Raw genomic sequence first — 25,272 nt, 5'->3', positions numbered from 1 at the left:
GATTTGTATGTAGCCAGCACATTTATATGTGAAGCTTGTCTTACTTCAATTCTATGTTCTACCTTCTATTAGTATTCATTAGTTGAATATTTCAGAAGCATGTTGTTGATACATGCTATGTTGCTCATTGGTAGTGTTTGGTTGGACTGGTTGACTGGTAATCTTTCTCTTTCTAAAACGTGTGTAATTTCGGTCTTTATGTTTTCCATTTTATGGAAATATGACTGGCTAATGTGTTCTCTTTCTCTCGCACGACAAGAGCAGCTTCTATCCTTTCCAGGAGCAGAAGAGGCCTCTGGAGTTTCTGGTGTTAGGTTCTAAATATCAGAGAAAGAACTCGACGGACACAGTTTATTCATCCCAAAGGATCAAACAACTAAACAGAAAAATACATATTCACACAAGCACTGGTATTTAACCCTTTCTCCTATGCTGAGTCTCCCTCTACACATCTGAACAGCCAATGCATCTCTGTTGCTAGACAGAGCCTTATCTGTTCTTCCTCACTTCATCTGACCTGACCTCTGTCCCAACGCGCTCACTCAACTCCAAATCACAGCGGTCATGGTGACTGATATCAGACTGTCTCTTCTCCTCCCATAGGATCCCTGATGGCTAAAAATAACAAATCCTGACGTAATGTAAACATTATACATTCCCCTCTCTCCCTCAGTGACATGAATAAGTACATTTTATGATTTCATAAGTCAAGAAATCAGAACCCATCACTGGGAATCAGTTGTTTTTAAACCTCTTCTCTGGAACCCCCAGTCATTGTGTGTATATAGGCCAGTACCAGTGTTTTTAAGTTTAATTAAAGTTTATGGTTGTGTTCTAGATCCTTGTTCTCTTATTCTTCTACACAATACACTGAAGTTTAAGAAGTCCTTTAGAGCCTATGGACACCACCTTTTTACATTTAAGTCATTTTAGCAGAAGCTCTTATCCACTCCTTCTGTCACCTGAACCTGCTGCAGACCACCTGAACTACATTTGGCATCTGCTGGGGTTGTGGGTCTATGCTTATGGTCTCCTGTTCTCTTCTGTTCTCTTTCTCACCTCTACTCTAGTTTCTGCTGGATGTCTCCCGTTTCCTTATTCCCTCCTAACACCTCCTCCCTTATTCTCCTTTCCTCACCTTCTGCCCCACCTTGTCTCCCGTTTCCTTATTCCCTCCCAACACCTCCTCCCTTATTCTCCTTTCCTCACCTTCTGCCCCACCTTGTCTCCCGTTTCCTTATTCCCTCCCAACACCTCCTCCCTTATTCTCCTTTCCTCACCTTCTGCCCCACCTTGTCTCCCGTTTCCTTATTCCCTCCCAACACCTCCTCCCTTATTCTCCTTTCCTCACCTTCTGCCCCACCTTGTCTCCCGTTTCCTTATTCCCTCCCAACACCTCCTCCCTTATTCTCCCCCCTCCCCTTATTGGCAGCCAAGATCAGTCCGACTGTTAAAATGAGGATGCTTAAGGTCTCCTGTTTTATAGTTCATTTAGTAGTGTAGTTATTGTTAGAACATCTGTGGTAGTATAAATTGTAGTTTGTAGATAATAGTTTATGGTTATGTCCTCTCCCTGTTATTCACCCTGATTTAAAAAAATAAAATTGTACTAAGTAGTTAATTTAAACAGCAGCCACGTAGTTTTTCTCTCTATGTATAAGAGGAGTATGACGTAGACCACAGAAGTCAGCAGAAAGGCAGCCTTACTTGCTACTCTTTTGACCCAGAACCCAAATGAGGATCTTAGTCTTTACTGATCGTGTCCTGTCATAGTTGTGTACAGTATGTTCGGAAAGTATTCAGACCCCTTGACTTGTTCCACATTTTGTTACGTTACAGCCTTATTCTAAAATGGATTAAATATACCCCATAATGACAAGTCAAAAACAGGTTTAGACATGTTTGCTCATGTATAAAAAATAAATAAAAACTGAAATATTATATTTACATAAGAATTCAGACCCTTCACTCAGTACTTTGTTGAAGCACCTTCGGCAGTGATTACAGCCTCGAGTCTTCTTGGGTATGACGCTACAAGCTTTGCACACCAGTATTCTTCTCTGCAGATCCTCTCAAGCTCGGTCAGGTTGAATGGGGAACGTCGCTGCACAGCTATTTTCAGGTCTCTACCAAGATATTCGATCGGGTTGAAGTCTAGGCTCTGGCTGGGCCACTCAAGGACATTCAGAGACTTGGCCTGAGGCCAATCCTGCGTTGTCTTGGCTGGGTGCTTAGGCTCGTTGTCCTGTTGCAAGGTGAACCTTCGCCACAGTCTGAGCTCCGGTTTTTATCCAGGACCTCTGTACTTTTCTCCGTTCATCTTTCCCTCAATCCTGACTAGTCTCCCAGTCCATGCCGCCGAAAACATCCCCACAGCATGATGCTGCTACCACCATACTTCACCGTAGGGATGGTGCCAGGTTCTGACAGACTTGACGCTAGGCATTTAGGCCAAAGAGTTCAATCTTGATTTCATCAGATCAGAGAATCTGGTTTCTCATGGTCTGAGAATCCTTTAGGTGCCTTTTGGCAAACTCCAAGCGGACTGTTGTCTTTTACTGAGAAGTGGCTTCCGTCTGGCCACTCTACCATAAAGGCCTGATTGGTGTTCTGCAGAGTTGGTTGTCCTTCTGGAAGGGGTCTTCTATCTCCACAGAGGAACTCTGGAGATCTGTCGGAGTGACCATCAGGTTCTTGGAAGACTCTCAAGGAAGAGTCTTGGTGGTTCCAAACTTCTTCCATTTAAGAATGATGGAGGCCACTCTGTTCTTGGGAACCTTCAATGCTGCAGACCTTTTTTGGTACCCTTCCCCAGATCTTTGCCTCGACACAATCCTGTCTCTGAGCTCTAAGGACAATTCCTTCGACCTCATGGCTTGGTTTTTGCTCTGACATGCACTGTCAACTCTGGGACCTTAAATAGACAGGTGTGTGCCTTTCCAAATCATGTACAATCAATTGAATGTACCACAGGTGGACTCCAATCAAGTTGTAGAAACATCACATGGATGATTAATGGGAAAAGGATGTACCTGAGCTCAATTTGTAGTCTCATAGCAAGGGTCTGAATACTTCTGTAAATAAGGCATTTGTTTAGTTAAGAAATTTGCTAAAATTTATGAAAACCTGTTTTCACTTTGTCATTATGGGGTATTGTGTGTGTGTGATTTTTTTATTTGTATTTAATCCATTTTACAATAACATGCAGACCAGACCGCACACACACGTGTGTCCATGTGCACAATAGCGCACATGTAGATATTTAAAATCAAATGAAATGTTGTCACATGCGCCGAATACAACAGGTATTTCACCTTACAGTGATGCTTACTTATTAGCCCTTAACCAACAATGCAGTTTTAATAAAACACCCCAATTTTTTTATTTTTCAAGTAGAGACAAGAATAACAAATAATTAGCAGTAGCAGTAAATAACAATATCGGGGCTATATACAGGGGGTACCGGTACAGAGTTGAAGTGCGGGGGCACTGTTGTCAAGGTAATTGAGGTAATATGTACATGTAGGTATAGTTATTAAGGTGACTATGAATAGATAATAATAGCGAGGAGCAGCAGCGCAGAAGCAAATAGCCTGGGTAGCCATTTGATTAGCTGTTCAGGAGTTTTTTGGCTTAGGGGTAGAAGCTGTTTAGAAGCCTCTTGGACATAGACTTGTCACTCCGGTAACCTTCTTTTACCAGGTAAATTAACTGAACACATTCTCATTTATAGTAATGACCGGGGGAATAAGCTCAGCAAAAAAAGAAACGTCCTCTCCCTGTCAACTGCGTTTATTTTCAACTAACTTAAATATTTGTATGAACATAAGATTCAACAACTGAAACAAACTGAACAAGTTCCACAGACATCGGACTAACAGAGACAAAACCGCGATTCGTCAGTGAAGAGCACTTTTTGCCAGTCCTGTCTGGTCCAGTGACGGTGGGTTTGTGCCCATAGGCAACGTTGTTGCCTGTGACGTCTGGTGAGGACCTGCCTTGCAACAGGCCTACAAGCTCTCAGTCCAGTCTATTGTGGACAGTCTGAGCACTGATGGAGGGATTGTGCGTTCCTGGTGTAACTCGGGCAGTTGTTGTTGCCAACCTGTACCTGTCCCACAGGTGTGATGTTTAGATGTACCGATTATGTGCAGGTGTTACACGTGATCTGCCACTGCGAGGATGATCAGCTGTCCGTCATGTCTCCCTGTAGCGCTGTCTTCGGCGTCTCACAGTACGGACATTGCAATTTATTGCCCTGGCCACATCTGCAGTCCTCATGCCTCCTTGCAGCATGCCTAAGGCACATTCGCACAGATGAGCAGGGACCCTGGGCATCTTTATTTCGGTGTTTTTCAGAGTTAGTAGAAATGCCTCTTTATAGTGTCCTACGTTTTTCAGAACTGTGACCTTAATTGCCTACCGTCTGTAAGCTGTTAGTGTCTTAATGACCGTTCCACAGGTGCATGTTCATTAATTAGTTATGGTTCATCAAAAGCATGGGAAAGTGTTAAAACCCTTTACAATGAAGATCTGTGAAGGTAATTGGATTTTTACTAATTATCTTTGAAAGACAGGGTCCCTGAAAAAGGGACGCTTTTTTATGCTGAGTTTAGTTACAGGGGAGAGGAGGGGGATGAATAAGCCATTTGTAAACTGGGGATGATTAGGTGACCGTGATGGTATGAGGGCCAGATTGGTAATTTAGCCAGGACACCAGGGTTAATAAATATTAATTTGGGGACAGGTCAAAAAGCATTAAACGTATGGCAATTTAGCTCGCTAGCTTGCTGTTGCTAGATAATTTGTCCTGGGATAAAATCATTGGGTTGTTATTTGACCTGAAATCCACAAGTTCCTTTACTCAATTAATCCACGAATAAACGGGTAAACTGAGTTTGTCCTGGAGGGCAGTATGCTCCCGGGGATGCGTTGTGCAGACCGCACCACCCTCTGGAGAGCCCTGCGGTTGTGGGCAGTACAGTTACAATACCAGGCAGTGATACGGCATGACAGGATGCTCTTGATTGTGCACCTGTAAAATTTAGTGAGGGTTTTCGGTGACAAGCCACATTTTTTTCAGCCTCCTGAGGTTGAAGAGGCGCTGTTGCGCCTTTTTCTCCACTCTGTCTGTGTGTGTAGACCATTTCAGTTTGTTTGTGATATGTACAGCCTGTCAGGAAGTCCAGGACCCAGTTGCGCAGGGTGGGGACTCAAGGACTCAAGCTTTATGATGAGTTTGGAGGCTACTGTGGTGTTGAATGCTGAGCTGTAAGTCAATGAGCAGCACTCTTACATAGGTATTCCAACTACATAGGTAGTCCGTTTGTAAATTCAGAGCATTTCGCTCTGGGAGTTTTCAGTGCGCACACTGGACAAGAAGTAGGGTGGATCTGAGCTTTCTGACCTCACTGGCAGTCAAGTACCCAAGCTAACTGGGTAAAGTTAGCCTGCTAGCTACTTCTGTAAATAAATGAGAGAACACCCCACGCTGACCATTTTCTTCGCGCTAGCAGAGCTGGTTAGGCTGTTTTAATGTTATCTAGACTAGAGCGTTGGTAACTAACTGTGCTGCTGAAGTCTAATTAATTACGTTTTTTGCCGACGTTTACTGACACTGGTCATATTCAACAGGTGGTTTACGTTCATAAATTCCTCAGTGCACACTCAGACAAGAGCGCTCTAATATCGAATCGACAGCCAGAGTGAATTTACGTTGACTACAACTTTCGGCCATTTTGGAGGCTGTCTCTAGTTCACATGACGCGTTCAAAACAACAGGGAGCTCGGTCCGTCTGAGCGCTCAAACAATTGGGAACTCGGGAAAAAAAACTAAATCCAACTGGGAAAATCGATTTGAACGTCCATCCCAACGCGGAATTCCTACTCGTGAACTCTGGCCTCTTTCTATAGCTCCGGCCTGAAAATCACTGACTTCTTGATTTGTCCTCGTATTTTTCCGAGTTCCTAATTGATTTGAATGCGGCATTAGTATTGCTCAATGCGCTAAGGACGGTATGTGACGTCATTATAGAACTCTTGTGAATGGCGGGGTCGACTATTCGATAGAGTACGGTACTTTCATAGTTACCACGTTATTAGCGTGCGCTAAAGTTATCGTATAGCATACTGACTTTACATGTGTATCTAAACCAACCTGTTTATACGTTGTTTCCATCAAGGTAAACTCAAAAACATGGCAGAAAGTGACTGGGATACCGTGACCATACTGAGGAAGAAGGGACCAACTGTCGCACAGTCGAAGTCGAAACAGGTAGCTAACGTTAGTGAGGTAGAGGCAGGCTTGGGCTAATGCGTTTGCGAACGTTAGCCGATTACTAGCGTAGTCTGGCTAGCCAGCGTCTGAACACGCTTGTTAGTGAACTGGGACCTAGCTGGCTTGGCTATCTTTTTGCGTAAACTATTTTCGTTTTTTTTCAAGTCTTACTAGCTGTCTACCCTGCTAGCTTATTTGCATTCGAACTTGTAATAAGTTGGCCAGAAATGGTTCCAAATGTACCTAGCTAGCTAGTAACGTTAGCCAACTAACGTTACTATACTGTAGCTAGTTATGTTAACCAAATATGGTGGTGGTATTATTATTGACTTTCCCTTTAACGGTGTGTGTCTTGTAATGTGGCTAACGTTTAACAAGTTAAAATGCATGAACTGTCTACACAGTCAGGACACATTGACACAACAATGTGACACGTTTACTGTCGTTTAGGCTGTTGCAGCAGCTCAAAGACGTGGAGAAGAACTTGATACCACTAAGAAATGTAAGAACTCCCATCAATTTGCTCTTGTCCTTGTATTATCTTTTGGTTTGGTAGGATGTTGTGCCATGTCTGTGGTTATTATTCAATGTTGAGAAGATGGATAGCTTGCTACACACACACCATCTCAATATTTATTTTTTTCACCTTTATTTAACCAGGTAGGCTAGTTGAGAACAAGTTCTCATTTGCAACTGCGACCTGGCCAAGATAAAGCATAGCAGTGTGAACAGACAACACAGAGTTACACATGGAGTAAACAATTAACAAGTCAATAACACAGTAGGAAAAAAAAGGGAGTCTATATACATTGTGTGCAAAAGGCATGAGGAGGTAGGCGAATAATTACAATTTTGCAGATTAACGCTGGAGTGATAAATGATCAGATGGTCATGTACAGGTAGAGACATTGGTGTGCAAAAGAGCAGAAAAGTAAATAAATAAAAACAGTATGGGGATGAGGTAGGTAAAAATGGGTGGGCTATTTACCGATAGACTATGTACAGCTGCAGCGATCGGTTAGCTGCTCAGATAGCAGATGTTTGAAGTTGGTGAGATAAGTCTCCAACTTCAGCAATTTTTTTTATTTAATTTTTATTTTAATTTATTTATTTATTTTTTTGCAATTCGTTTCAGTCACAGGCAGCAGAGAACTGGAACGAAAGGCGGCCAAATGAGGTGTTGGCTTTAGGGATGATCAGTGAGACACACCTGCTGGAGCTCATGCTACGGGTGGGTGTTGCCATCGTGACCAGTGAACTGAGATAAGGCGGAGCTACCTAGCATGGACTTGTAGATGACCTGGAGCCAGTGGGTCTGGCGACGAATATGTAGCGAGGGCCAGCCGACTATAGAGCATACAGGTCGCAGTGGTGGGTGGTATAAGGTGCTTTAGTGACAAAACGGATGGCACTGTGATAAACTGCATCCAGTTTGCTGAGTAGAGTGTTGGAAGCTATTTTGTAGATGACATCGCCGAAGTCGAGGATCGGTAGGATAGTCAGTTTTACTAGGGTAAGTTTGGCGGCGTGAGTGAAGGAGGCTTTGTTGCGGAATAGAAAGCCGACTCTAGATTTGATTTTCGATTGGAGATGTTTGATATGAGTCTGGAAGGAGAGTTTACAGTCTAGCCAGACACCTAGGTACTTATAGATGTCCACATATTCAAGGTCGGAACCATCCAGGGTGGTGATGCTAGTCAGGCGTGCGGGTGCAGGCAGCGAACGGTTGAAAAGCATGCATTTGGTTTTACTAGTGTTTAAGAGCAGTTGGAGGCCACGGAAGGAGTGTTGTATGGCATTGAAGCTCGTTTGGAGTTTAGATAGCACAGTGTCCAAGGACGGGCCGGAAGTATATAGAATGGTGTCGTCTGCGTAGAGGTGGATCAGGGAATCGCCCGCAACAGAGAAAAGAGTCGGCCCGAGAATTGAACCCTGTGGCACCCCCATAGACTGCCAGAGGACCGGACAGCATGCCCTCCAATTTGACACACTGAACTCTGTCTGCAAAGTAGTTGGTGAACCAGGCAAGGCAGTCATTAGAAAAATCGAGGCTACTGAGTCTGCCGATAAGAATATGGTGATTGACAGAGTCGAAAGCCTTGGCAAGGTCGATGAAGACGGCTGCACAGTACTGTCTTTTATCGATGGTGGTTATGATATCGTTTAGTACCTTGAGCGTGGCTGAGGTGCACCCGTGACCGGCTCAGAAACCAGATTGCACAGCGGAAAAGGTACGATAGGATTCGAGATGGTCAGTGACCTGTTTGTTGACTTGGCTTTCGGAGACCTTAGATAGGCAGGGCAGGATGGATATAGGTCTGTAACAGTTTGGGTCCAGGGTGTCTCCCCCTTTGAAGAGGGGGATGACTGCGGCAGCTTTCCAATCCTTGGGGATCTCAGACGATATGAAAGAGAGGTTGAACAGGCTGGTAATAGGGGTTGCGACATTGGCGGCGGATAGTTTCAGAAATAGAGGGTCCAGATTGTCAAGCCCAGCTGATTTGTACGGGTCCAGGTTTTGCAGCTCTTTCAGAACATCTGCTATCTGGATTTGGGTAAAGGAGAACCTGGAGAGGCTTGGGCGAGTAGCTGCGGGGGGGGGGAGCTGTTGGCCGAGGTTGGAGTAGCCAGGCGGAAGGCATGGCCAGCCGTTGAGAAATGCTTGTTGAAGTTTTCGATAATCATGGATTTATCGGTGGTGACCGTGTTACCTAGCCTCAGAGTGCAGTGGGCAGCTGGGAGGAGGTGCTCTTGTTCTCCATGGACTTCAGTGTCCCAGAACTTTTTGGAGTTGGAGCTACAGGATGCAAATTTCTGCCTGAAGAAGCTGGCCTTAGCTTTCCTGACTGACTGCGTGCATTGGTTCCTGACTTCCCTGAACAGTTGCATATCGCGGGGACTATTCGATGCTATTGCAGTCCGCCACAGGATGTTTTTGTGCTGGTCGAGGGCAGTCAGGTCTGGAGTGAACCAAGGGCTATATCTGTTCTTAGTTCTGCATTTTTTTGAACAGAGCATGCTTATCTAAAATGGTGACGAAGTTACTTTTAAAGAATGACCAGGCATCCTCAACTGACGGGATGAGGTCAATGTCCTTCCAGGATACCCAGGCCAGGTCGATTAGAAAGGCCTGCTCACAGAAGTGTTTTCGGGAGCGTTTGACAGTGATGAGGGGTGGTCGTTTGACTGCGGCTCCGTAGCGGATACAGGCAATGAGGCAGTGATCGCTGAGGTCCTGGTTGAAGACAGCGGAGGTGTATTTGGAGGGCCAGTTGGTCATCAAGGCCTTGAGTTTTTACATTTTTGATCTTTACTGCCAACTAGATTTTCATGATTTTCCAATGAAATCATGGCAGTATTGAGCAAATATTTGAATTGTGTACTGAAGGGGAGTAAACTTACTCATATTTAAGCACAAACGCACACATTTGTCTGCGACATAAGTCTAGAAATCAAGTTATTTAAATCTGCCAATACAGGTGGTTAGAGCCATTTTGTATATTCATATAGTGCCATTTTGTATGGTATGTAAACTAAAGGGGCCACCCATTGTCTTTCGACAACTGCTGTAAAACTGTGATATAATACAATGTCAATCTTGATTCTTGGGATCCACAGGGTGTGCTTTTCCAGCCTAATTGTAACATTGATTAAACTCAAGTGCTTTATGATTAGTTGAGTCAAAGTGTGTCTACTGGGCTGAAACAAAAGCCTGCAGACCATGTGGGTCCCCAGGATTAGGAATAAAGAACAGAGGGTGGTCATTTTTGTTTCAGTCTTGTATCTTAAAATACATAGTCACAATAATTAGATCTTGTTGTTGAATTTGTTAGCTTATTACCCAGTTTCCCAAACTTGGTCCTCTGGACCCCAATGGGGGCACATTTTGTTTTTTGCCTTAACACGACGCAGATGATTCGAATGATCAAAGCTGGGTGATTAGTTGATTATTTAAATCTGTGTAGTGCTAGGGGGAAAAAACAATGTACACCCCTTGGTCTCGAGCACTGAGTTTGTGAAACCTTGCTATTACCTTTCTCTCCCCTCTCTCAGGGGCTGCAGGACAAAACAAACAGCACGTGATCACCAAGAATACAGCAAAGCTTGACAGAGAGACTGAAGAGCTTCAACACCAAAGAGTATCTCTGGAGGTGGGCAAGGTCATCCAACAAGGCCGGCAAAATCAGGGCCTGACGCAGAAAGACCTGGCCACTGTAAGTGCACTCTCCCAAATGTGGATTAAAGAGTTTACAAAATAGGAACTCGGTTCATTTTCACTGAGGGTTGTTTATTGAAGTGTATTTACCTTGGCTTAGCAGGGCTTGGAGCAAATAAATGTTCTTTACCAGTCATGGATATGTTGTTGGTCTTTTTATTTTGTTTTTAGAAAATCAATGAAAAACCACAGATAATTGGAGACTACGAATCTGGAAAGGCTATCCCCAATAACCAAGTAATGGGAAAGATTGAAAGAGCAATTGGTGAGTTTTATTTTCAGCTATTTTTTCTGTCATAGCTTCATATCACCCTTCTTGCACCATAGGCCTGTTTGACACCATTATTGGGTTATTTTTGTACTAACTAGTCTGATTACAATCGTATTTTATTATCAGTATCACTAATGGAACAATTAAGCCCAGGTGTTTGGAGGTGGTGTCAACAAAAATCTGAGCGATTTTCCTCCATGTTATCCATAGGACTGAAGTTGCGTGGGAAGGACATTGGGAAACCCTTGGAGGCAGTCCCAAAGAAAAAGTGAAGGCAATGCCTTGAAGCAGCTAGCCTACAGTACTACCACCACAGCTGACAGCCTTGTCAATTCTCTGGAGCGCTAGCACATCTTAACCAGTTTATTTAATTAACTCGGGCTGCTACTTTCTTTTACTGCGCTGATTCCAGTAATGAATGTCAAGCTTGTGGGACCTGATTTAAACAATATTGCATAACTAAATTCAAATTTATTGTGGTTTTGTTTTGCATCTGGCTTTCAGCAAACCACAAGAAGAGAATGGATTTTAATGAATGGTTTTAATGTCTTCAAAACTATATTCTATACTCCCTGAGGTCTGTCTCCATGCTCGTTGTGTGGTCATTCCCTTTCAACTAGACATGGATAAGTTTGGCATTTTGGCTAAAATGTTTTATTATAGTGTATGCTTTTCAAACATTTATGCAAGAATGCTGCTTTCATGGGCTGATATCTCCTGAAAAAGTGATTTATTCAATCAAGGGCCTGAAGTTAAACTAAATAATAAAATATGGTATATGGAACCATTGTCTTAATCAATCATTCTACTTCGATAAGATTTTTTTGAACACAATGTTGCCATATACAGCTTCTGTCTTTGGTACTGCTTGTCTACCAGATGCACATTTGTTTTGCCATATGTTTTTTTTTGCTGGATGTGTAGCCTGCATTTTCCGTACTATATGCACATGTGCTTCGCACGGTTGCAGAATGGTTTGCAACATGGAGAAGATCATTTTCGCCCTGGTCAACCAAAGCAAATGATTATAACAAATTAAAGTTATTCTCCTATTGACCTACTGGTTACATAGGCTGGGTGAGATACTAACAGACTGGTGTGCATTACAACAATTAATTACTGAACAAAAATAAACATAACATGAAAAAATGTAAGATTTGACTGAGTTACACTTCATATGAGGAAATCGGTCAATTGAAGTAAATGCATTAAGCTCTAATCTATACATTTCACATGACTGGAACTACATATACAGCTTCAGTTGTTCACATACCTTTAATAAAATAAGTAGTGATGTGGAACAGAAAACTAGTCAGTATCTGGTGTGACCATTTGCCTCATGCAGCACGACACATCTTTGCATACTGTAGATTGTGGCCTGTGGAACATTATCCCACTCTTCAATGGCTGTGTGGAGTTGCAGGAATTGGAACACACTGTCGTACACATCAATCCAGAGCATCCCAAACAAGCTCAATGTGTGACATTTCTGGAGAGTATGCAGACCATGGAAGAACTGGGATGTTTTCAGCTTCCAGAAATTGTGTACAGATCCTTGCATTATAATGCTGAAACATGAGGTGATGGCACGACAATGGGCCTCAGGATCTCATCACGGTGGATCTGTGCATTCAATTGCCATCGATAAAATGCAATTGCGTTTGCTGTCTGTAGTTTATGCCTGCTCATACCATATCCCCACAGCCGCCATGAGGCATTCTGTTCACATTGACAACAGCAAACCGCTATCATACAACGTGGTCTGCGGGTGTGAGGCCAGTTGGACGTACTGCCAAACTCTAAAACAACGTTAGAGGTGGCTTATGGTAGAGATTAACATTACATTCTCTGGCAACAGGTCTTGTGGACATTCCTGCAGTCAGCATGCTAATTGCACACTCCATCAATACTTCAGCCATCTAACAGGGGTGTAAACAAATTTGTGCACAACATTTGAGAGAGATACTATTGTTGTGCGTATTGGAATGTTTCCAATATATTTTATTTCAGCTCATGAAACATGTGACCAACACATCAAATGTGTTTGTTTTTGTTCAGTATAGTTTTCTTGTCTGTCTCAATCTCTAGCAACATCAATATATTTAACTGGTTTTCATATAGAGTACGGATTTCAATTCACTTGCTTGCCATGCATGATGGCATGCTAAATTACACAAGTCCTTCAGCTGGTGTCTTCTTGTCTCTAACTACAATTAGTCATAATTTTGGCCTCTATGGTGACTCTTCCCCATAGGGAACTTTTATGAACTTCTGTTTGTACCACCGCACCGTAATACAACGTACGAGTTGAAAATATTGAACTCGCGGTACTAGTGCTAGTGCATCCTAGTGCTGGATCCCAAATTTAGCGTTGCGCACTGCTCCATTGACAATGAATCACTTCCGCCGGAACGCAGAGTTTGACACTTCTGGTGAAACTTAAGCGTTGACTTAACTCTGGCAGCAGCGACAAATACATCTCGGCTCAGCCATGTCTGATGAATTTGTGCTGTAAAACCTGCGTCAATATTGCAAATCACTACGGAATCGCACTGAACAAACCCAGTTGATAGACTATGTATTTTTTTAAGGAAGCTTGGATCGCTAACAATGACTGTTACGTTAGCAACAAGCTAGCTAACGTTATCTATATCCACAAGTACGTGTAGTCGTCAACGTTTTACACGGTTGGATGTCACAAAAGAATGGTTGGTGACGGTGTCATTTACTAGCTACTGCCAACCAGAAAATCTAGCTAGCTGCTTAATCTGTCGCGCAACCCGAACCGTTTTCTTCGAGAACTACGACAACGCTACCCCAGCACTGCCCATCCAGGCAGTCAGTGTTAACAAAACAAGAGATTGGAGCGATGACGGCAACATCATGTCTGGGAGATATCCTTTAGTCGAGAAAGCCCTCTCAGAGGGCTATGCTCGGTTTAGGTTCAAGGACACGTCGCTGCTAATTTGGCAACAGCAGCAAATGGAGCTGGAACAGGGACCACCGAGTAACTACCTCACTCGGAGTCAAAGTACGTGGTACAGTCAGTATGGAAACCAGGCAGTCGTGGTACGGGACAAACGAACTGTCACAGTGGATCCAATTGCTGACGCTGGAAGTTCCAGAATATGTTTGATTATGTGACAGTTATAGTGACACATACATTTATTCATATGCCCTACGCTTCCATATTTGTAAACTGTTTTTGCAAAAATATATGGTGCAGACTGAAGTTGATTATTTGTGTCCTGAAAGACGTCTGCCATAAACATGTCATGACCATTCACTGGCCGACTATGTGGTGGTCAAAGTAAGCCTGTGCATGTACATTGGGGTATGGCAGTGTTAGCTAAGGCTTACATTGGGGCAGCAGGTGTCCTAGTGGTTAGGGCGTTGGACAAGCTGACAAGGCAAAACACGTCTTTCTACCCCTGAACAAGGCAGTTACTCACTGTTCCTAGGCCGTCATTGAAAATAAGAATTTGACTTGCCTAGTTAAATGTAAAGCATTTTTTAAATCATTTATAGCATTTTTGCATTTCAATGCAGTATTGTCAATATATGCGCTTGTCTCTCACAAACACTTGTAACAAGACAATTGTTGCAACAGCAAGTGGAGGTTGATTATGTGCATTGTCCTGTGAAATAAGTCTGCACTTTCAATTCAATTTCTGTCTGTTACATACCATAAACCTTTAACATAGCTAATGCCCCTGCCAGCTTTAACAGCTGTGATGTGGATAGTATACAAAGACTCCAGGAGCTCACAATTGTATGTAGTTTATTCATTAAAACAAACTCAGAAAATAAGGGATCCCATGTAAATAATTACATCAAATATTCACTTTGTTTGCCCTGCATCCCCATATATTTTCACCCTTAAAACAACATGAATCTTACATTTCTCAAAGACATGTCTACAGAAGTTACTATACTGTGTTACAAAATATTTAAGTTGCAGCAGGAGGGTATGCAAATACATACAATTGTTTTGAAATAAAAATTACCTATGACCAAGAACTAAAAGGAACAAATCAATGAATATGGTGAAAACCCTTTAGAAAGTATTCAAACCCCTACTTTTGCCACATTCTGTTGTTATAAAGGGGTATTTAAATTAATATAGTTTTCTGTCAACGATCTACACATGTCAAAGTGGATTTTTTTTTGTTTTAAATCAGTAAAGAAATCAAACTCTTGATTAGGTAAATATTCAACCCCTGAGTAAATACATGTTATACTGAACAAAAATAAAACGCAACATATGTCTAAACCTGTTTTCGCTTCATCATGGGGTATTGTGTGTAGATTAGAGGAAAAAATTATATTTAATCCATTTTAGAATATGGCTAACGTAACAAAATGTGGAAAAAGTCAAGGGGTTTGAATTACTTCCCGAAGGCACGGTAACATGGTCAGTTCCAATACCATAATGCTCTGGCTCCAACGGGACTCTGGAAACATGGCTCTCGGTCAAGATTACCCCCCATGGCTATCCAACTTGATGGAGTCTCAATTCACTGCGCAGACAGGAGTCAAGGAAATCGAGGGGGGAGGGGTTTGCCTCTACATCAACTGGTGTGCTAACTCCAGTGCGATGGAAGTGCCGACCCACTATTCCCTCGTCTTGGAATACCTGATGGTCAAATGCCAACCCTTCTACCTCCCGAGGGAGTTTTCAGCTGTGACTGTTGTGACTGTTGTATACATTCCACCCCAGGACAAGAAAAATAACAATCTGGCACTTAACGAACTGTACAAGGCTATAAACAAGCAAGAAAAGCAGCCTCGATGTAGGTTCTGGTTGCCGGCGATTTTAATTCCCAGTCACTAAGACGTGTGATACCCAACTTCCATCAACACGTCTCCAACGCCACAAGGGGCGATAAAGTCAGAGATCACTGTTATTCTACCAGCAAGCAAGCATACAAGCCCCTCCCTCGTCTGCCATTTGGTAAATGACTCCGTAGTCCTGCTTCCTGTTTACAAGCAGAAACTCAAACAGGAAGTACCTGTGACTCGCTCTATTGAGAAATGGTCACCAGAATCAGAGATGCTACAGGACTCCTTTGCCACCACTGATTGGAGTATGTTTCAAGACTCCGCCGATAACATTGAAGAGTTAACACACCTCCGTCATTGGCTTTTTTGAAAATGCATCGGCAACGTCCCCACTGTGAGGGTTCGCTGCTTTCCCAATCAAAAGCCCTGGATTAATACAGAGATTGACACTAAACTAGAGGACAGGGCTACCGCACACTGAGCTAACGTAGACAACCCTGTCTATGGCTGAGGACAGGAATAAGTACAAGAAGTCCCGCTATGACCTGGGTCATGGCAGAGTCATCAAACAAGCAAATGGACAATATAGGAATAAGGTGGAATCATATTACATAGGCCAAAAACCGTCTCAGAGATTAGGGTGAGGGACAAATACCAAACAACTCGATGGCGGAGATAGGGGACAAGAGAAGTTAATAGGAGGGGAGGCCACAGATGAATCCCTGTTTCAACTGTACCGAGCAGACAGTGTGTATTGCGGCGTGTGGGCGAGCGGTTTGCTGATGTCACCGTTCTTCCATGGCCTACACTCAGAAATGTCACCCATTGAGCATGTTTGGGATGCTCTGGATCGACGTGTTCGACAGCGTGTTCCAGTTCCTGCCAATATCCATTAACTTCACACAGCCATTGAAGAGGAGTGGGACAACATTCCACAGGCCACAATCAGCAGCCTGATCAACTCTATGCGAAGGACATGTCGTGCTGCATGAGGCAAATGGTCACACCAAATACTGACTGTTTTTCTGATCCACGCTCTTACCTTTTAAAAATAAAAAGTATCTGTGACCAACAGATGCATATCTGTATTCCCAGTCATGTGAAATCCATAGATTAGGGCATAATGCATTTATTTCAATAGACTGATGTCTTTATAGGAACTAACTAGGTAAAATCTTTGAAATTGTTGCATGTTACATTTTTATTCAGTGTAGAATCATCTTTGGCAGTGATTACAGCTGAGATTTTCCTGGGTATTAGCTTTGGACACCTGGATTGTACAATATTTGCTCATTCTTTTTAAAATTCTTCAAACTCTTGTCAAGTTACTTGTTGATCATTGCTAGACAGCAATTACAGTTTTGCAATAGATTTTCAAGACAATTTAAATCTAAACTGTAACTAGAACTTTCAATGTCATCTTCGTAAGCAACTCCAGAGTATATTTGGTCTTGTGTTTTAGGTTATCCTGCTGAAATGTGAATGTCTCCCAGTGTCTGTTGGAAAGCAGACTGAAACCAGGTTTTCCTCTAAGATTTTGCCTCCGCTTAGCTCTATTCAGTGTCTTTTTAGCCTAAAAAAACTCCCTAGTCCTTGCCGATGACAAGCATACCCAAAACATGATGCAGCCACCACCATGCTTGATAGTGATACTCAGTGATGTGTTGTTGAATTTGCCCCAAATTATGTGCAGTTATATTTAAAACTGGATGCATGTTTGAGTATTTTTATTCTGTACAGGCTTCCTTCTTTTCACTGTCATTCAGGTTAGTAATTGTGGAGAAACTACAATGTTGTCGTAGTTTCACAACCATTAAACAGTGTAACTGTTTTAAAGTCACCATTGGCCTCATGGGGAAATCCCTGAGCGGTTTCCTTCCTCTCTGGCAACTGACTTAGGAAGTACGCCCGTAACTTTGTAGTGACTGGGTGTATTGATACACCATCCAGTGTAATTCATAACTTCACCATGCTCAAAAGGGATATTCAGTGTCTGCTTCTTCCAATAGGTGCCATTCTTTGCGAGGCATTGGAAAACCTCCCTAGTCTTTGTGTTTGAAATTTACTGAGGGACCTTACAATTATGTGTGGGCTACAGAGATGAGGTAGTCATTCAAAAATCTTGTTAAGCACATTTTTACTCCTGAACTGATTTAGGCTTCCCATAACAAAATGGATTGAATACTTATTGACTCAAGACATTTCAGTTTTCATTTAATTAATTTGTAAAAACATAATTCAACATTGACATTATGGGGTAGTGTGTAGGCCAGTGGATCTCAATTTAATCCATTTGAATTTCAGGCTGTAACGCAAAATGTGGAAAAAGTCAAGGGGTGTGAATACTTTGAAGGCACTGTATATACTTGTCTCAACTCGTATGACATCACTCAGGCAAACCAAGCTGTTTTCAAATGTTTTAATGTAAGAGGTTGTCTGTGTTAATGAGAATTTAGCTGTTAAAAGTTAAAAAAATAATCACCACTACTAGCAACTAATTTAATGATCTCAGATTCATGAATTGCCATTGTAAATTCTCTAATCGATCGCAAATACATTTACCACCTCACATACATAATAGTAAAAACCCAGTCACAGCAGGTGTATTTGTAAAAGGGTAAACAAGCAGTTTGAATACATTATTCTGAATTTGGACTACATTGTTTATTAGGACACTTAACTACACTAAACAAAAATATACACGCAACATGTGAAGTGTTGGTCCCATGTTTCATGAGCTGAAATAAAAGATCCCCAAAATTTTACATATGCACAAAAAGCTTACTTCTCTCAAATTTGTTTACATCCTTGTTAGTGGGCATTTTTCATTTGCCAAGATAATCCATCCCCCTGACAGATGTGGCATATTAAGACGCTGATTAAACAGCACGATCAGTACACAGGTGCACCTTGTGCTGGGGGCAATAAAACATCAGGTCTAAAATGTGCAGTTTTGTCACAACACCACAGATGTCTCAAGTTGAGGGAGTGTGCAATTGGCCTGCTGACTGCAGGAATGTCCACCAGAGCTGTTACCAGAGAATGTAATGTTCATTTCTCTACCAATGTCGTTTTAGAGAATTTGGCAGTACATCCAACCGCCCTCACAACCTCTGACCACGAGGAACCACGTCCAGCCCAGGAACTCCACATCAGGCTTCTTCAGCCGTGTGATCCTCCAGCCTGCTTGATGAAAATGCGGGTTTGCACAACCGAAGAATTTCACCAGAACGTACAAGGGAAGCTCATCTGCGTGCTCGACGTCCTCACCAGGGTCTTGACCTGACTGCAGTTTGGCGTCGTTTCCGACTTCAGTGGGCAAATGCTTCTCTTAGATGGCCACTGGCATGCTGCCGTTCATCCGCCGCCATCACCTCATGTTTCATCATGATAATGCACGGCCCCGTTTTGCAAGGATCTGCACACAATTCCTTCAAAGCTGAACATGTCCCAGTTCTTCCATGGCCTGCAAAATCACCAGATATGTCACCCATTGAGCAGGTCACAATTAGCAGGCTAATCAACTCTATGCGAAGGAGATGTTTCGCACTGCAAATGGCGAACCGACTGGTTTTCTGATCCACGCCCCTACCTTTAAAAGGTATCTGTGACCAACAGATGCATATTGGTATTCTCATTCATGTGAATCCATAGATTAGGCTTATATGAACTTTAACTCAGTAAAATCGTTGAAATTGTTGCATGTTGCGTTTATATTTTTGTTCAGTGTAGCTTTGTTTACATAGGTCTTTGCAATGCTCAAATGTTGACAAAATAATTCGGTCTTGAGTAAACCAATTGAGTTTTTATACATTTTGTGTTTAGTCGATCACCCAGATGAGATGGAGAGCCCATTGCTCTCCACTCAAAAGAAACAGGCTATACTGTAAGTGTTAATTCACCTACATGTGGAATATAACCATCATGTTCAATGAAAGACTAGCCCATACACAGACAATGGAAATAGTTATTTCATTCAATAATGAAAGTTGTCAGATTTGGCACATGCCAAATATACAAACAGGCCAGGAAACAAATCACAAGAGTATGTGATGCGTTGTAAAACATTTTAGGAGGGGAGCATTTAACATTAAACACTGGCTGCATAGATACATGTAAAGGACAATAGAAGTGTCAAGACCTATCGAATAAAATTGAGAAAAACATAGAACTCAGTCTCAACTGCTTGATAAAAGAAAATCACCTGACAAATCATCAGGTGAACTCTTTATAAAGAAGTAGATGTTAAAAGGTATGAGTACATCTAGTAATACATTACTTTGGGAAGTATCAAACCAAACAAGTTCATTTGTATATGCTCCACATTCTTGATGCAAAATATCAAAGCAAAACACTGCTAAGAAAACAAGACACAAAAATGATAATTAGACAATCAGCAAAAGGTGTTCGAATAGCAACTTTACTTTGCGTATATAAAATATCCTCAGGAAATACAGATAGGGCCATGATTAAGTCAATGTTCTATTCAACTGCAGTCTAGTGTTAACCCACAACTATATTTTAACAGACCCTTGAGACATAACAGATTTAAATACTGATTGGAGCATGGAAGATTGATAACAAAAATAAATTCTTTGCGATAGATGACTAGTAACCATTTGTTTTGCATTGTCAATGGAAATGAGATTTATGCTCATAAAAATAACAATCGTCTTAATTTCTTCAATATAGCTGTATACATAAAGTAAAACAAAATGGAATGGAATGTTGTGAGGTGGCAAAGGTCAAACTACAGGCAACAGCCTTCCCAGGAAGAGAAAAAAACATTTGTCCCTTGAGACAATGTTGTCCAAACCAAAATCAATCTTAGTGTTTTTAAAGATTTCCTACTGGTATAACAGTCTTTCAAAGTTGATTCAGCTACGAGCACCCATGTAAAGCAGATTTTTTTTCAATTAAAATAACTAACATGTGGTTCTGGTGATACCAGGCATTTCCCTTTGAGGGCCAGCAAAAACAAACCCTGACTATGTCAGCTATATCTTCTTACACGTTTTCCTACTTTGTCTCTAAAGGCATTTCTAAATACAAAACATGATCAATATCTTCAGTCATCGAAAGTCTTCATTATCTTATAAAAGTAATCCAGGGGAAGAAAAGAAGACAATACCCTACTAGCTAAAAAGGAGGGTAGATTACCTAAGGTGAGAGAGGGACTCAGGGTATGGGGTTCTTTCACTGATCAATCGGAGTCGCTGCTTTCTGAGCTGGAGCCACTGGAGCTGCTACTGCCAGAGTCAGAGGAGCTGCTGCTGCCGCTCAGCCGAGAGGCGCCCCCTGCTGGCGCCGAGCCTGCCTTCTCTGCAGAGAAGAAGGAAGGAGGAGAGGGTCAATACTAAGGCACACAGTCAAACACAAACATATCAACTAGAGAAAACAGACAACCATCCTTTTCACAGAGAGCATCAAATGGACAGTATATTATAAACAGCCCAAAGCAGCATAATTAGTAATAGGCCATATTTAGTCAATACTACTTACTACAATGTCAATACTATTGACATACTATTGATATTGTTCAATGACTAACACTTTTGAGGTGCATGGTTAGAGGAGAAAAAGAGGTAGCCATCCAAGCAGTCAGAGAGTTTCTTACAGAAATGTCTGAATCTGTTCTATTTCCCTCCATGGCTAAAGCTTAACGCAGAAACACTCTGAAAACGTGTCCCATTTAGCGCTGTCCCCAACAACAACAACAACAAATCTTGGTGACCAAGAGTCCTCTGTTCCTTCGACCAATCGAATGGTAAACATTTTAAAATGTGTATTTTTCCATATATTGACACAGACTGTCTTTCCACCCTCAGCATCCGACGGATTGTCTCCACCTTCCACCACCATGCACCAAATACTCTTGACTGTTCACAGCCATAAACGTATGTGACAACAGTTCACTCATAATAACGTATTATTTGTTGAACAACAATTACAGTCCATCCATTCTAGCTGACCCCATTCCTCACTTGAACCCCATGTAAAGTGACGTGCTCTACAATACGTCTTCTTATTTGTCTCTCCACCCTCCCGCCTCTCTAATGGACTGTCTCCACCGTACGCCAAATACTCAAAATGTGAATCTGAAGGCCGGCACCCTGAGCTGGTGTGGCTGTACAGTAAAAGGAGTCGACCTCAAATATGAAAACTGTTCAAGGGTGTGTAGACTCACTAGACACTGTATACCCATTATAGAGATCTATAGAAACATCTATTCTACCATTTCTGAATGGTGTTCTGAAGTATCCAATCTAACCAGGAAATACTTTGATATTCGGGGAAACGCAACCAGAGTGACTCTGATGAACTCTCCAGCAGACGGACTGGATTCCAACAGAGAAGACAACAATGACATAAATATATACTTGCATTTCAATGTACATAATTTTAGATTGTGTGTAATGAATCCATTCGTCTTTCCCGCTCTCAGTCCCACCCCATTCCCTTTGTCCACCAAGCCGTCGTATCAGCTTAGCCCACTAGGGACTCTTTCCTATCACTGTTAGTAACCAATATCTACTGTTTGTTTATGTATTTCTGTGATTATTTAGTTAGTAAATAAATAATTGAGCCAATTGGTGTAATTTGAACATTTTCCATGGTCCCCCGACTTCCTAGTTAATTCAATTTACATGATTAGTTTAATCACGTAATAATAATGACAGAGAATTGATTTGATAAAATAAGTTCACATTTAATGACAAGCCAGAGACACGACAAAACTAAAATCTTGATATAATGGATTGCCAGTCCTTGGATCCATAGCTCCTATATGTTTATCACCCGTGCTATCAGGGATCCTTGGGACGTACCTACCCCAAATCATGACCCTTCCCCTAACCTTACATATAACCAAATCCCATACCTAACCTTAACTATTTTTAAAATGTCAACTGACCAATAAACAATGTGGGAATGTTCTGGCACATAAAATCAGATGCAGATATTTGTATTGTAACCAAACTTGGTACACATGTTCCAAACCCTGTCAAGACTCAACATATGCATGCACATTCATATTGACCACACAGTGGTGCTACAACAGGCTTATATTTAAATCTCTTGATCGGTTTTGAAATTGAAAACCTTTGTGGTTATTACGTTGATGTGCTTCCCATTTGAGGTCTGGAATCCTAGGATTTTTGTGTGGCGTCAAATCTGACAAATTGTTGTAACTACTTTTGCTATTTTTTAATGTTATTCAAAGGTGCTGTCAGGAGAAACACTCACATCCAAAGCTACAGATAGAGAGCTGGAGAAGTTCATCATAAGGTGGCTGCAGCTTGCACCAGACAGAGGCAGAAAGGAGAGGACCAAATACAGCAAGGAAAGGGCGGATAGACCCAGAGACATAGATACATTTAAATTTACACCCACAGTTGAAGTCGGAAGTTTACATACACTTAGGTTGGAGTCATTAAAACTAATTTTTTCAACCACTCCACTAATGTATTGTTAACAAACTATAGTATTGGCAAGTCGGTTAGGACATCTACTTTGTGCATGACACAAGTAATGTTTACAGAGATTATTTCCCTGTATCAGAATTCCAGTGGGTCAGAAGTTTACATACACTAAGTTGACTGTGCCTTTAAACAGCTTGGAAAATTCCAGAAAATGTCATTGCTTTAGAAGTTTCGGATAGGCTAATTGACATCATTTGAGTCAATTGGAGGTGAACCTGTGGATATATTTCAAGGCCTACCTTCAAATTCAGTGCCTCTTTGCTTGACATCATGGGAAAATGAAAAGAAATCCACCAAGACCTCAGACAAACAAATTGTAGACTTCCACAAGTCTGGTTCATCCTTGGGAGCATTTTCCAAACGCCTGAAGGTACCACGTTCATTTGTACAAACAACAGTACTCAATTATAAACAAAGGGACCACGCAGCTGTCATACCGCTCAGGAAGGAGACGCGTTCTGTCTCCTAGAGATGAACGTACTTTGTTGTGAAAAGTACAAATCAATCCCAGAAAAACAGCAAAGGCCCTTGTGAAGATGCTGGAGGAAACAGGTACAAAAGTATTCATATGGTAGAGCATGGCGCTTGTAACGCCAGGGTAGTGGGTTCGATTCCCGGGACCACCCATACGTAGAATGTATGCACACATGACTGTAAGTCGCTTTGGATAAAAGCGTCTGCTAAATGGCATATATTATTATTATTATTATATCCACAGTAAAATTAGTCCAATATCGAGTCCTAAAACACCGCTCAGCAAGGAAGCCACTGTGCCAAAACCGGCATAAAAAAGCCAGACTACAGTTTTCAACTGTAAATGGTGAAAAAGATCATCATTTTTGGAGAAATGTCCTCTGGTCTGATGAAACAAAAAATAGAACTGTTTGACCATAATGAACATCGTTATGTACGCTTGCAAGCCGAAGAACACCATTCCAACCGTGAAGCACGGGGGTGGCAGCATCATGTTGTGGGGGTGCTTTGCTGCAGGAGGGACTGGTTCACTTCAAAATAGATGGCATCATGAGGATGGAAAATTATGTGGATATATTGAAGCAACATCTCAAGACATCAATCAGAAAGTTAAAGCTTGGTCACAAATGGGTCTTCCAAATGGACAATGACCCCAAGCATACTTCCAAAGTTGGGGCAAAATGGCTTAAGGACAACAAAGTCAAGATATCGGTGTGGCCATCACAAAGCCTTGACCTCAATCCTATAGAAAATTTGTGGGCAGAACTGAAAAAGCATGTACGAGCAAGGAGGCCTATAAACCGGACACAGTTACACCAGCTGTCAGGAGAAATGGGCCAAAATTCACCCAACTTAATTGTGGGAAGCTTATGGAAGGCTACCTGAAATGTTTGATCCAAGTTAAACAATTTAAAGGCAATGCTACCAAATACTATTTGAGTATGTAAACCTCTGACCCACTGGGAATGTGATGAAATAAATAACTTTTATCTATTATTCTGACATTTCACATTCTTAACATAAAAGTGGTGATCCTAACTGACCTAAAACAGGGAATATTTACTGGGATTAAATGTCAGGAATTGTGAAAAACTGAGTGTAAATGTATTTGGCTAAGGTGTATGTAAACTTCCAACTTCAACTGTACATGTAAGGGATAAACACTGATGCTTTGTACATTATCTGGAAATAATGGATGACTTGGTCCTGCCCGTGTTTATTAGTTCCAGAAATTGTACAGAGCAGAGGCGTTTATCCCGCTTATACCACGGTTGCCAAAGAAAACAAGCACACATTTACTGGTAAAAATGACATGTAAATTCATACCATTTCATCCTTCCACTTAACCTGGTTGTTAGTTCTATTAGGTTAGGTTGCTAGAGAAGCTGACTTGTTCATTATATTTGTTTGATTGCTATGCAGGCTGGCAATGTTCTTATCCCTTGCTTGCTAGCTAGTCATGTCAAATCTGCAGATACAATTACATCAAAGTAGCTGCATTTGCATTTGTTTAAGCTGTTTTATAGTGCATTTATTTGGGTACATCCATGCTACTGTACATGCGTGTAGTGCCTGTTGAGGGATGACACGCACACAAAGTCAATTTCATCTATTTAACTAATTAGAAAATGTCCTGTATTTTTTTATGTTTATGTTGTTCATATTTCAGTTGATAACTGCAATATAACTACCTACATTTAATATAACATTACTAACTACATTTAACAATGTTTTAGTGGGGGAAGGGTGGGGTAGAATTGAGTGGATTTGG

The 25,272-nt window shown here is 41.7% G+C and overlaps 3 protein-coding genes across 8 annotated transcripts in view; 2 read left to right on the top strand and 1 right to left on the bottom strand.

Moving 5' to 3' along the window:
- Positions 1-5,104: 5,104 nt before the first annotated feature.
- On the top strand, positions 5,105-11,548 carry LOC118393573 (endothelial differentiation-related factor 1 homolog). Of its 2 annotated transcripts, none has more exons than XM_035786348.2 (6): positions 5,105-5,271; positions 6,183-6,274; positions 6,728-6,779; positions 10,331-10,491; positions 10,665-10,758; positions 10,975-11,548. In XM_035786348.2, exons 1-6 carry the CDS (start codon positions 5,262-5,264, stop codon positions 11,034-11,036), a joined length of 471 nt encoding a protein of 156 aa, XP_035642241.1. In that variant the 5' UTR covers positions 5,105-5,261; the 3' UTR covers positions 11,037-11,548. The 2 variants fall into 2 exon arrangements, with proteins under 2 accessions (XP_035642241.1, XP_035642242.1); XM_035786349.2 differs by lacking the exon at positions 5,105-5,271 and adding an exon at positions 5,914-6,070.
- A 1,919-nt stretch (positions 11,549-13,467) lies between these two features.
- On the top strand, positions 13,468-16,620 carry LOC118393572 (putative uncharacterized protein BRD3OS). Its single transcript, XM_035786347.2, has one exon. The coding sequence runs from the start codon at positions 13,648-13,650 to the stop codon at positions 13,906-13,908; it is 261 nt and encodes an 86-aa protein (XP_035642240.1). The 5' UTR covers positions 13,468-13,647; the 3' UTR covers positions 13,909-16,620.
- Positions 16,621-17,951: 1,331 nt separating this feature from the next.
- The window catches only part of LOC118393570 (bromodomain-containing protein 3-like), a 28,931-nt gene continuing 21,610 nt past the window's right edge, over positions 17,952-25,272 (bottom strand). For all 5 annotated transcript variants that reach the window (XM_035786341.2, XM_035786340.2, XM_035786345.2 and 2 more), the window contains one exon: positions 17,952-20,868. In XM_035786341.2, the coding sequence (XP_035642234.1) occupies positions 20,750-20,868 (119 nt within the window). In that variant the 3' untranslated portion in view covers positions 17,952-20,749. The remainder of the gene's footprint in view (positions 20,869-25,272) is intronic.

This window comes from Oncorhynchus keta, chromosome 14 (assembly GCF_023373465.1).
Source record: "Oncorhynchus keta strain PuntledgeMale-10-30-2019 chromosome 14, Oket_V2, whole genome shotgun sequence".
Classification (NCBI taxonomy): Eukaryota; Metazoa; Chordata; class Actinopteri; order Salmoniformes; family Salmonidae; genus Oncorhynchus; species Oncorhynchus keta.
Note: the sequence above shows the minus strand (reverse complement) of the source record. Positions and strands in the feature narration are given on the sequence as shown.

Coding starts and splice junctions, on each gene's coding strand:
- LOC118393572 (XM_035786347.2), top strand. CDS start 13,648: ATGTCTGGGAGATATCCTTTAGTCGAGAAAGCCCTCTCAGAGGGCTAT.
- LOC118393573 (XM_035786348.2), top strand. Junction 6,275..6,727: donor CACAGTCGAAGTCGAAACAG/GTAGCTAACGTT, acceptor ACTGTCGTTTAG/GCTGTTGCAGCAGCTCAAAG. Junction 6,780..10,330: donor ACTTGATACCACTAAGAAAT/GTAAGAACTCCC, acceptor CCCCTCTCTCAG/GGGCTGCAGGACAAAACAAA.